This window comes from Maylandia zebra, linkage group LG17 (genome assembly GCF_041146795.1).
Source record: "Maylandia zebra isolate NMK-2024a linkage group LG17, Mzebra_GT3a, whole genome shotgun sequence".
Classification (NCBI taxonomy): Eukaryota; Metazoa; Chordata; class Actinopteri; order Cichliformes; family Cichlidae; genus Maylandia; species Maylandia zebra.
The window spans coordinates 9,952,446-9,965,167 of record NC_135183.1 but is presented as its reverse complement, the minus strand read 5'-3'; the positions used below and the strand labels follow the sequence as shown (position 1 = coordinate 9,965,167).

Genomic DNA, 12,722 nt, shown 5'->3' with positions numbered 1-12,722 from the left:
TGTTTGTAACACTTCCTACGTCCATCAGCGCGAACTATCGCATGTCCGCCATGACCTGCCCGAAACCGGAAGTGACGTCATTTTGCGGAAATGTAGTTTTTTACCATCGTGGCCTTATGAGTCTATACTTGTGTTCTTAAAAGTTATGTTTGACTTTATGACTTTCTGTGTCGTTTCTGGGATGCTTAGGACTCATATTGCACTGCTGGAAATAGTTTATTTTGATGCATATGCTGTTTTTTTGCAAATTTGCACTATAATATCTTTTTTCGTTTTTCCTGCAGTATATGAAAATTGGTGTATCTCAAAAATAAAACTATGAAGACACTTAAAATAAATTTCCTTTGGTGGGGAAACTATTTTGTGCAACTTTTTTGTATTTACAGTTTTGAGGGATAAGCCTCTTAAATTTCTCTAACTAGAAATATATGTTAAAAAAAAAAAAGATTTTCAATTTTTTTGTAGTTTATTGCACTTTTTTGCAATTTATGTAATTACTATGCACTTAATGCATATATATTATTAAAATTTGGGATATAATGGATGTATTGATGTATATCAACTTGAAATGCTCCCAAAAATGGCACTACAACATGTAAAAATATAATATAAGCTCTGGCGGACTTGGTTCTATGGTAGGTCTTAAAGGGTTAATCAAGTCATGTAATAACAACATGCACCAGGACATAATAGTGCAAAAGTAACATGACCGAACTGTTCAGACACTGATTCTTATATAGTGCTTTTCTACTCTTCCAGGTTACTCAAAGCGCTCTGTACAACATGCCACATTCACACAGTTTCTCTAAACTGAGTGCTTTCTAGCTACATTCATACACATTCTCACTCTTGACATGCAGACTGGATGAACTAGGGATTGAACCACTAATCTTCTGATCAGTAGCTGACTTGCGCTACCTGCTGAGCTACAACACCTACAGGCAAAGATGTGTAAACCGTCACTAGGTATTGGATAGAGTGTACACTCACAAACCTGTCAAACCTAGTCAGAAGTGCCAGCTTGATTCCAGATCAGGGCTAGATCTGTTTTCTATGGGCCTGGGCCACATACACCAAACTGCAACAAAACTGATATGGCATGCCATTACATAGACAGTGCCATCTATGCCAGGCCTGGCCCATATCTGGATGACATACCACTTACCATGCCAGAAGTCAGCCAGCAGTCCCGGCTTGATACCAGATCTGGGCCAGACCAGATTGCTATGTGGGTAGTCACTTTTTTTTGTGCCTTTTTAATGAATCCCAAAAACACATTTTAATGCCAAAAGAATGCAAATCTGACCAAAGTCCTAGCATAAATGTTTATTAAGTGAAAACTGCAGGTGTGAAATCTAGGTATTTGGTCATTTCTTGCTCCATTTAATGATCCAGAAGTTCATCTAGCCAAATCAGCCAGTTTGCAGCTGGATGAAAGCAACTGTTTATCTAAAGATCAGTCAGTCTTTTAACATGCTAAACTTGCACAATGTGCTATTGCGATATGGGGTAATGGTTGCTGAAGGTACCCTTTGCACACCTACGTCAATTGATTTATCAGGAATGTTTTTCAATAATAGTTAGTTGTAAAACTTTCTTGTAAATGTTATTCCATATTACATTTTAAACACAAGAATGTTTTCTTTATGACCTCCAGCTGTGTATATTCCACAACACAGTCTTTTTCAATCTGATAGAAACCTGGAGAATGAACAAGTTAACATTTCATCATCATACTATTCACATTTGAAGATAATAATAGTTGATGTGAGCACACAAAATATCTGCTTCTTACAGCTAGATTCTTTAAAAGGTTTAATCATTTGACCATCAATCCACATTGCTCTCGCTCTTTCTGCTTTGTCAGCAGTGGGGCAGGCAGGGAGGTAGTTTGCATAGCAAACAGTACCCGTGATTCTCAGTCAGTAGAAATAGTTTCACAGTGTTGGAGGAAATTCAGCTTTATGCAAAACGTCAGACAGAAATGTTAAAATTCCCATGTTAGGGAATAATAGTTGGTCTGCTGGTGAAAAATGGAAAAATACATATTGTATAAAGTGTTTGTTTACTTTCTGACTCACAGATGCCACTTGCTTATTGAAAATCATAACAAAGCCATACTGTATGGTCCAAGAAATGCATTTGTAGAGTGGCACATGTAATGTACGTTCAGAAGTGAGTAACATGAAGCTATGGAGAGAAATGAGGGCAAATCCAATATTGCTCAACAGCTACATTTTGTTTCAGTAGTTTGCAAAACAAAGTCAGGCTGCCTTTCTTTTTTTCTTTTGCCAGATTTTTTGGCAGTTCTCTCCTCCCATACAAAACTAGTTTTTGTGTGCGTGTATTTTTTTTTTTCATGGTTACAACAATTGTATTCATGTGCACACAAAAATTAGGTTCAGTTCACAGTTTGGTGAGTAAAAAATGATGTATTGATCTGCTTTTGAAATGAAAAATACAGTTCACTTTGTATTTGTCTTGCCAAGATGCAACATACTTTGTTTGCCTTATTGATTCACGCAAATGATTAACAGGAAAGCAAAAGAAAGTGAATATTCCCGTAAAAGTTTGTTTGTTCTTTGGTTTGTCACTGTACGATAAACATGGTAACCACACAAGGCCATGAAATTATTTTGCTGCAAATAAATGCCCTTAAAGTTGGTGATGAAGATGTTAAACATCAATTGTGTCATGAAAGTAGTTATATGTAATCACTTCCTGTGTGTGTGTGTGGGGGGGGGGGGGGGGGGGGTGTTTTAAGTGTTTGTTTGTTTTTGGGGTTTTTTCCCAGCGAGCCTACCCATATGGAAAAGATATATATAAATCTTATAAAGTTTGTATCTGTCTTGTGTGAAACTTGTATGACAAGCATATAAGTGTGAAAACAGATATAAGATCCCTTGAAAAATGATATAATGAAACTTGTATGTTTTGGATACTTACTAAAACAATGTATGAAAGTAATGCGAAAGTGGCCACTTTCATGAGTAAATCATGTAAGCCTTATATGATTTTCTCATGAAAGTGGCCACTTTCATGAGTAATCACATATAAGTTTTTACTATTTCTTTTCCGTATGGGTATGGTCATATTTGGAGGCAAGGACAGCCTTTTGTAAATCATTGAGCAATCTCTTCTTTCCCTGTGAAATCCAAGCTCCTCTAGTGTACAACAGCCTTTGAGTCTCCAGTCTTTAGTTCTGTTTGGTGAATGAGGCTAGCGAAGATAAAATGCATGTAACAACCACAAGCTGTATCCTACTTTTGTGGATGCATACACTGACCTTTGTGAAAAGCCAAGGTAAGACCCAGTACTTCGGGTGATTTCTATGATCTTCTCATTTTAATTACACGATATTTTGATGTTGAAATAAACACAAAAATCATGTATGCTGATTTTTATTTACCGCTATCCAGATAATCCAGGAGCATGTACCCTTGAAGATTTTAAAAAGTATCCTCTCTACGATGGCAATTTTGACATAAGTGGTATGCAGGCCAGTTACCCAGGTGGGAGACAAGTGAAAGTGGGCTGCAATGTGGGCTACAGTGGCTTTTTCAAGCTGCTCTGTGTAGAGGGAAAATGGCAACACAGAGGCACTAATTGTCAACGTAAGTTAACATTCACTTATGAATATCATCTTTTTCCAGTATAACCAGTTAACACTTGCATATATGTCTTGCTGTATTTGCATATGTTTTGCTTACTCGAACTTGCCTTACCAAAGCAGCATAAACATCATTAGCTTGTTTGAGTTATTGCTCGAAAATTCATATCACAGACTGCAATGCTGAACAATATGTAGTGTACTTTTATGAAATGTACAGCAAATTCCACTTTTCTCTGTTGTACTTTTACCCACATTTTGTCTTATTTGCTTTAAGCGAGATCATGTGGTCATCCTGGCGATGCCCAGTTTGCCGATTTTCAACTTAGAAAGGGGGACGATTTTGTCTTTGGCTCAGAAGTTGTATACACCTGCCACAAAGGGTATCATAATAATTTTAATCACATTTTCCTTGTGATTTTATTTGTTTTGTGTTTCTTAATCTGAATAATTATGCATGCTCTGTGCATATTATCTGTACATTTGGCTTTTCTTTTAGTCATCTTCATGAATTCTCTATTATAAACCTGATTCAGATTTCAAATGGTCAGTCGGACAAACTTCCGACGTTGTATGGCAGAAGGCTGGGATGGTGTTATCCCCGTCTGTGAAGGTAGGAGCTGATATAAATGAAATTATGCAATCAGTAATATACACGTAGAAAGAAATAGCAACCTGTGTTTATGTTTTTGTCTGACTTTGAGGGGTTTTTTCCTAATGTTTTTCACTCCAGCTCAGCAGTGTCCATCAATTAATGTTCCCAACAATGTGAACGTGATGGGAGATGCAGAAGAAGCTACCTACGGCAATGTAGTTCGATTTAGCTGCAAGTCCAGCAATCACATTATGAAAGGGGCAAGAGAAATTTATTGTGATGAAAATGGAGACTGGAAAGGTTTGGAGGACGGCAATCCAACATGTGAAGGTAAAGTGAAGCTGGCTTACTATTGTTACTATTACTTTGTTCTCGAGTAATTAGGTAGTAACACCCAAATCACCAACCCCCTAAAAGAGAATAGAGGAGCAACTCTATATTGTATATTCAGTTTTGAGCTATTATGAAACAATTAGTTTCGTAATAGTTGTGACATATTTAACACTATTTTATAACTAAAATGGTGTTAAATGTGTCACACAAATGTATGTGCCATGTGTAATGCTGTATTTTATTTAGGTCAAAATTTAGAATTAAATAATTATCACTTGCATACAAAATTAGTTTATTTGTACTAAAGGTACAGGAATAGAAAATGAAAACAGAATACATTTAGGGCAAAAAAAACAAAACAATTTTTGTACTTAAGTTTAGATAGTTTGGGGGAATATTTGCCTATTTGGTTAAAATAAAGGCACCACTGCTATGGACATAGTAAGTCCAAAAATATCAGCTTCAAACTAAAACAAAAAAACACGAACAACATCATAAAATTGGCCTACAATTGTAATTAATGAGAAAAACATTGCAGCTGCTTTGCTTGTTTGATCACTTTCACTTTTCTACTTCATCAAAAAAGCTTCCTTTCACAACAGGTTAATCAGCAGTTACCTTTTATGTACCTTTCTATGAGCAGTTGCTGTAGTTTTATTCCTGACTCTGACTTTATCCTTCAACAGTTGTAAAATGTGAACCACCGAGGATTGAAAATGGTTTTGTACTTGGAGATATCAAAGAGTACAATGAACGTGAAATCCTAAACTTTGAATGCAATCTTCAACATAAACGTGCTCAAGAATTACCTTCAAGGTGCACAAAGACAGGAGACAGAGCAGAGTGGATCCCCACACCTGAATGTGAAGGTAAACATAAATTACATACAGTTTATACATTAAATGCCACTGACTAGTGAGATCTGGAGCTGGATGTTTGGATGTTATGGTATTGCTCTGTCTTGGTACAACACACTAACTCATGTGCTGCATTTCCCATCATATGCAGAAATAAAATGTGAGCTGACACTGCCACCACTCCAAGGAACCACATATGAACCTGCTCATAGAAGTAGGTTTTCACCTGGTGAAAAGGTAACAGTTACATGTGAGGAGAGATACTCGATTTGGAGAACCCGCACGCGCTCAGTTGAGACTACTTGCAATGAGGATGGACAGTGGTCTGTTAGACCAGTATGTCAAGGTATAAAACTACAAAAGCTTTAGACACATATTCTAAGCTCACTGTTCTTTGCTTTCATGTAGTTCAATCAGCCATGAGGATGATGAACAATTTTTTGAAGATTATCCAGTCTTTCTTTCTTTACAGAGGTTACATGTATCCGTCCACAAGATAGACTTTTGTCCCGCTGGGAGGCGTCTTGGCGTGATGAGACAAAGAAATTGGGTGATACTGTCAGGTACACATGTATATCAGGATACAGGAGGAAAGATGGCGTCACTCGGGCCACATGCACCAGAGATGGATGGGAACCAAATCCACTTTGTGAAGGTATGGTGGAGTTTAGTTCACTTTTCTTCTAATTCTGACAGGATCTTTTTAATTTCTTTAATATTAGTCCATATTTGAGAAAACAGGAGAGAACTGCAGAATGTCTTTGGTCAAACAGAAGCCTCAAAGGATCATTCAGTCATAGAGTAAAATCTTACGAACCAGCAATATAAATTTTAGAGACTCTGTGTGATAGTTCATAGTGAGAGAAAATGGTAATAACATTCATTTTTTTGTTTATTTGTGTACTAACCAAGCACTAACCGAAAGAGTGTACAAATACTCACTGGATACTATTTTCTGTACAAACTGCAAGAAACATTTCTACTGCCACAACAACTTTCAGCTGGATGTTGAATCCACAACTGAACACTTTTCTTGTCCTTTGACTGAACATATTCAAATATAAAATACAGAACTGTTAAATGGAATCACATTTACACTGGGGAGCTGCTGCTTTTACTTAAAAGATTATATGAAAGTATCTGAATGTTTTACATGACAAAATTATCTGAATCAAAGTAAATGCAGAAGCTTAATAAATGTGGTTTTGTTCCTTTCAGAGATAAAATGCAGGAGCCAACAGTTTAATAATGCAGATATTACTGGAAAAATTCAGGCTGAATACAGGTACAACGATCGTGTCCAGTATAACTGCAGGAGAGGTTATGAAGGAAGTTTCACTCTAACCTGTAGAGAAGATGGCTGGCATGGGTTTAATGAATGTACAGGTAAGAAAATGCAATAAACTTAAAAGGATACATTTATTCAGTTATTCAAGGACTACTGTTTTTCATGACAAATATAAATGTTGTAAACAACTGATGACAAAAGACAAATGTATAAACTGTATATAAAAGGTGAGCATTGCTTTCAGGACTGAAAAGTGAAGCTAATATGAAAGTTCAGTCAACATGAATTCTCTCAAATCGGGGAACTTGCAGAAAAGCATCTGGTTTTACAGAATGGTAAATGATCTGCATTTGTATAGCGCTTTACTAGTCCGTAAGGACACCAAAGCACTTTACACATTCAGTCATCCACCCATTCACACACACATTCACACACTGGTGATTGCAACCTACATTGTAGCCACAGCCACCCTGGGGCGCACTGACAGAGGCGAGGCTGCTGGACACTGGCGCCACCGGGCCCTCTGACAGAAGTCTATCTTTAGTCTATCTTTGTCTTTAGATTCCTTGATGAGCTCCACAAACATTTTTCTTTTGTGAAGCAATGCATGTTACTCTTATCAAAGAGCTCCCTCTGCTTCCCTGAGTCTGCACACGAAATGGAGGTTTGCCAAAGTCAGCAGGATTCAATGCTAGTCACTTAATAACAGACATTACACAGTCTATTCAGTAGTATTAAGGATATTTAAGCCTAGTCCAAAGATAGTTGAATAATGTTATCTATGAATCACTACTAATAACACAAGAATGTATTCTGACTGCTCTTTGATAATATCTAAATGTAATATCTGTCTTTCTGATAGCTATAACAGGATGTCCAACAACGAGTTTTGACCACAGACTTAAAGTTTGGCAACATGGTGACAAACTTTACTTCAGGTGTGAGGATGGTTACAAACCTCTCAGCAAAGGCTGGTGGGGTGAAGCCACATGTGTGCACGGTGTTTGGTCTGGAGTTGAAAGCTGTATTGGTAATTAAAGTTTCTAATTAAAGTATCTTCTGTTATTAGCTTGAAGCAAACACAGTGACTTGTTCAATACCAATGTCAAGATGGGGAGTATAAGATGTTTAGGTAGAAAAATATAAGTTTTGAAATCTGTTTTAAACATCTTTTTAACATTTGAGTTTTATCTGCAGTTATGTTTAAGAAAACTGGTGTGAAAATATTTTCTGTAATATCTTACAATAAGTGCATTCATACAGAGTTTCTTCCATTGCTTATTCTGATCACATTTTTAAATATGGAAATGGATTTCATCCATCTGTAATATTTTGCCTGATTGTTTGTAATCATATCCACCTTAGAGGAACAAAAGTGTCGAGAAGCTCCTGAGATTCCTAATGGGGAAGGAATACTAGGGAATACTGAACAACACGGACAGATCCAAGAAATGATATTCATTGATTGCAATGAAGGATACTCTGCTAAGATTGAGGAATTAACCTGTCGTGACGGACGATGGGATTTAAATGGATCACTTGATGATATCTGTAAATGTGAGTCACCTCAAGCATTATTTTGATGCATGTTTTTATGAAAAGATTACAGAGTGTAAATTAATAGTGTACATGTTGTGATGTCTTACAGCTAATCATGATAACTGCAGCCCTCCACCCAAAGTTGAAAATGCTGTTATTAATACAACTTGTTATCGGAAGCAATACCCATCTGGCTCTGAAGTAACTTATCAGTGTCGTGATAAGTACACAATAGAGGGGAACGCCACACTTAAATGCACAGCTGGGGAATGGAAGGAGCTCAATATTCAGTGTATACGTACGTACATAAAAATAAAATATTGCTGTGAATAAGCTTTAAAACTGTTAAAAACACTGCTGTCTGTCATTCTGCCTGCTGACATATTTCATCTTTATTCATCTTTCTTTCCCCACCCTTCATTAAGGGTAGAGAAAGACTGTAGTCCTTTGAGGGACGAAACAATGGAAATAATATAACCCAACACTGTACCAAAGGCACAATCTTTAACTGACCTTAAATATACTGTTTTAGTTTGGTTTTTGTTTTTTTGCCTTAGAACAGTCTGCATGTGTACCTCGGTTTACACACCTGCCGTTATCTTCATTTTCAGCACTATTGGTCAAATCAATAATGTATGTAACAATGTATATAATATTGACAATACTATTATGTATTTTCAGTGTACTGTGACCAGCTTATGGATGAGTCTCTGGACTTCAGAGCAGAGAAAAAGAAATACATGACTGGAGAGATCATTGAATATCAGTGTAAGAATAGAGCAGGAATTATTGGCACTGCAACGTGCCAACATGGCAAGTGGGCTAAAGCAATAGAATGTGAAGGTAAGGAGACATAAAAAAAAAATGCAGTTTTCATACAAACACCCCCATGTGGTGCAGTTTGTAGGTTTAGACAATTATTCTTCCCTTTAATCACTTTTAAAATAATTACCATTCTTTTCTGACTTCTTAAAAGACTGGACATTTATTACTTCTTAATTACAGCAATGAGAAACTGAATGCCTATTAATAATAAATATTTAAAGGGAAAACTTGCTTAGTTTGAAAATGTAGTGAGAAAGTGTCTTATTACTTTGAATCTGATTTGGTTTCATGTTTATAATGTAAACCTCACAATAAAACAGATTCTCTTTTTCAAAACAGAGAAATGTAGAGTCCCTGAAACACCAGCAGGTCTAACAATCACCACAGATGTAACAGACGATCAAATGAAAAAAGGACAACATTTAACATTTGCTTGTGAAAACAGTAATCACATCATCAAAGGGAATGCAACGCTTGAATGTTTGGAAAATGGACAGTGGAGCAATCCTCGTCCCACATGTGAAGGTACAACACTTGTCCTCTTGTGATCTTACTGTTTATCAGTACAAAGGATGGAAAAAGATTGCTATTGCTGTTTTTGGTATTTCTTGGGGTGTCGTGTGTAGGAGTGTAAGTTACACACACTTTAAACCAGAAATTAATAGTTTGTTTTGAGGCAAAAACACATTTCAGGTTATCAGTAAAATGTCCTCTGCCTGATCTGCTCTTGTGCTAATTAGTTTGTGTGAACATTGTTTCTGGTTAATTCTTTGTCACACATGGCCACACAGTGTTAAGGTAAAGGAGAGTGATGCACAGGGTGTATGACAAATATTTCACTTCAAATGAAAAATGATGCATGACAGCAGGTCAGAGTGAAAATGTGATTATTGTGACAAAATATTATCTAATGTTGGTTTTTCCTCTGTTATTGCCCACAATTTTTAGCTGCCCAGCAATGTAGGACGCCACCACGTCTTTCAGGTGGACAGACCAAAACAGCGACTAGAAACACGTACAGACACAATGAAAAGGTCGAATATGTGTGTGACAGAGACTACGGCATGGAGGGTGGGCCGTTCAAAACCTGTGTCGATGGTGATTGGGTTGGAGAGATGAGATGCCGCCGTGAGTTACATTTCCCTTTTGTTGCACACAAAGTTTTTAAATATGTTCTAAGTAAACAAACAGCCAGTGGAGGGCCGCTGGAACCAGTTTGAGAAGTTTATTAAATCTGAGAAGTTGGTTAAGTGTGACGCTGAAAAGTTGTTTTCACTAACACAGACAGTAGCTCAAAACTGTTTGAAATGTGGTGCATTTAAGATTATACCTGAACACACCACAATGTAGACTTCAGGGTTAGTTGCAGTTATATCATTAAATAATAATATTAATACGAACAAGAAGAATTCGTTTTTATAGAAACCTCTGTAATAACCCACCATCCCCAAACTGTGCTGCAGCTCTGAGAACATCACAATGGCTTCAGTTCTTAAGTGGATGGGTTTCACTTGTTCACCACCCACTACTTCTCCTAGATACACTATTGCAGTCTGCCCAAAGTCACACTTTGAGAGATTTAATGTCAGGTTTGCCTTTTCACGATTTCAGTGTTTTTAAGTGGCCCTCTATCATTGCCACAGACATCACACATTTCATCACCAGTTAACATGGGTTACATGGAGGAACAGGGAAATACAACATGCTATGGACATGTCAGAGGAAATGTGAGAACCTGATGAGCACACACGAACCATAGAAGAGTTTGAACTTTAAAAAAAAAAATTGTTTTTTCACAATAAAATGATTAAAACAATTAAAAGGATAGGATCTGTAAGATGTGGGAGAGGGCAGTAGATGAATATATCAAAGAAGCAGATCATTTCAACAGCAACATGAGTTTGATACCAGTACAACACAGTTTATCATTAGTTACAAAGAGTGCTGACCGCTTTCTAAGCATAACAGAACTACATATATAGGATGACAAAGCAGTCTTAAAGGCTGTGATCTGCACTCGGATTGCATGATGAAAACTTCACCTGAAATGTAAAATAATATGTGACGGTATATGAACATAAAAACGTGACTAAAAAATTTTTGTGACTAAATGTTGTCTAAACCTTTTTTTTCTCCATTGCTCACACTTTTGCAGGTGCCCAGGGTTGTGGGAGGCCACCACCTCTTTCAGATGGAGACACCAAAACAAGTACTAAACAGCTGTACCAACATAATGAAAAGGTTGAATATATCTGTCAGCGTTATTACGTCATGAAGGGTGGACCGTTCAAAACATGTAATCGTGGTGAATGGACTGGAGAGATTAGATGCCTCCGTAAGTAAAAGTTTTCTTTATATTTCATTCTGTGAAGAGAAACGTAAAAAGTCATTTTGGTTTCTGTTTTTTAATTTTGTTTAATTCCAGAGGTGTGACCCATATATACACAAATATACACGACTGCTTGTGAGCCTCTCAAGATGAGAAACTATGTATAAAATATGAAATTAAATATGTTACTCACAAACAGTGAATGCATTACTTTGTTGAAGCCCTTCAATAAACATCTTAAATGTTCAGTTTAAAGTCCACTGTGGTGGTGTACACCGCACGCATTTAAAACACTGTGATAGATTTTTTGGAGCATGTTGTGTTTGACATAAGAAATCAACAGGTACAAAATCATTTCTCACTGTGTGGATAGTAGGGTCTGAAGTTTACTGACAAACATTTTTTATGTTTTTCCATGATGAGCTCCAGTAAGACCTTCTTTAATTTTTTTCCTGTTGACTTCAGGTGATATTATAAAATAGACATGATGAAGTTGAATTATAGTACAGAGCCCTTGTCACACGCATAGTTATACGAGCACACCACACAGTGAAATGTATCCTGACACGCTCCTCAACTGTGCAAAAAGAGAGAGAGAACATTATGTACATGCAAAAAGAGAGAACATATATACATATAACCATAAAAGTGAATTAAATAAAATAAGACAATCTGGAAATTTCAAATTGAAACATCTGAAAAATGTACATTGTGCAGGTGGGTATTAAAGTGCCTAGTACTGTAGTGAGGCTGAGAGGAGTCAGGCTGGGATGGACAGGACTTCAGCATGTAAAATAGTCACAGAAATATTACATAAAATTAACAGTGAATGTAATCACCCCACAAGAGCAACAGCAACAGTAGATCATCTGTGTACCATTCCAGCGTTTGACCACAATTTAGAATTAGGCAGGAGAAAATCAATTTTATTTGTAGCCACAGAGTCCTTTACAGAACACAATATTCTGTACATTCATGTATTTTACTAACATTAAAAGACTGTTTATCTTTTATGTCTTACAGAAGCCTGCACTGTGAATAGAGACGACATGAACAGACATAATATTCGGTTCAGATTTTCAAGAGATGATAAACTGTATTCAGAACATGGTGATGAAATCGAGTTTACGTGTACCAGAGGAAGACCCGTTGGGACACTGAGAATGCGTCAGAAGTGTGAACATGGTGTGATACATTTGCCGACTTGCCAATAATGCTTTTATGTACAAGACTAGATAAACACGAGGGCACTAATGTGTCAATAATTGAAGAGCAGAATAAAGACTTAGACCAGTGAAGTACCAGTGCTGTATGTGGTCATTTCAATAAAAGCTAATAAATGCTGA

The 12,722-nt window shown here is 36.7% G+C and overlaps 1 protein-coding gene across 1 annotated transcript; it reads left to right on the top strand.

Annotated features, from left to right (window-relative positions):
- The first annotated feature begins 3,145 nt into the window (after positions 1-3,145).
- On the top strand, positions 3,146-12,722 carry LOC105941283 (complement factor H). Its single transcript, XM_076875937.1, has 17 exons — positions 3,146-3,303; positions 3,420-3,614; positions 3,888-3,993; positions 4,147-4,223; positions 4,344-4,535; positions 5,225-5,407; positions 5,547-5,741; positions 5,868-6,050; positions 6,614-6,781; positions 7,546-7,713; positions 8,049-8,240; positions 8,332-8,520; positions 8,904-9,065; positions 9,387-9,572; positions 9,996-10,175; positions 11,203-11,382; positions 12,400-12,722. The coding sequence occupies exons 1-17, from the start codon at positions 3,234-3,236 to the stop codon at positions 12,588-12,590; spliced, it is 2,817 nt and encodes a 938-aa protein (XP_076732052.1). The 5' UTR covers positions 3,146-3,233; the 3' UTR covers positions 12,591-12,722.

Excerpts from the sequence above, each read along its gene's own strand:
- LOC105941283 (XM_076875937.1), top strand. The coding sequence starts at position 3,234 with ATGCATGTAACAACCACAAGCTGTATCCTACTTTTGTGGATGCATACA. Across the intron at positions 5,742-5,867 it reads TGTTAGACCAGTATGTCAAG|AGGTTACATGTATCCGTCCA; the intron begins GTATAAAACTAC and ends CTTTCTTTACAG. Across the intron at positions 9,573-9,995 it reads TCCTCGTCCCACATGTGAAG|CTGCCCAGCAATGTAGGACG; the intron begins GTACAACACTTG and ends CACAATTTTTAG.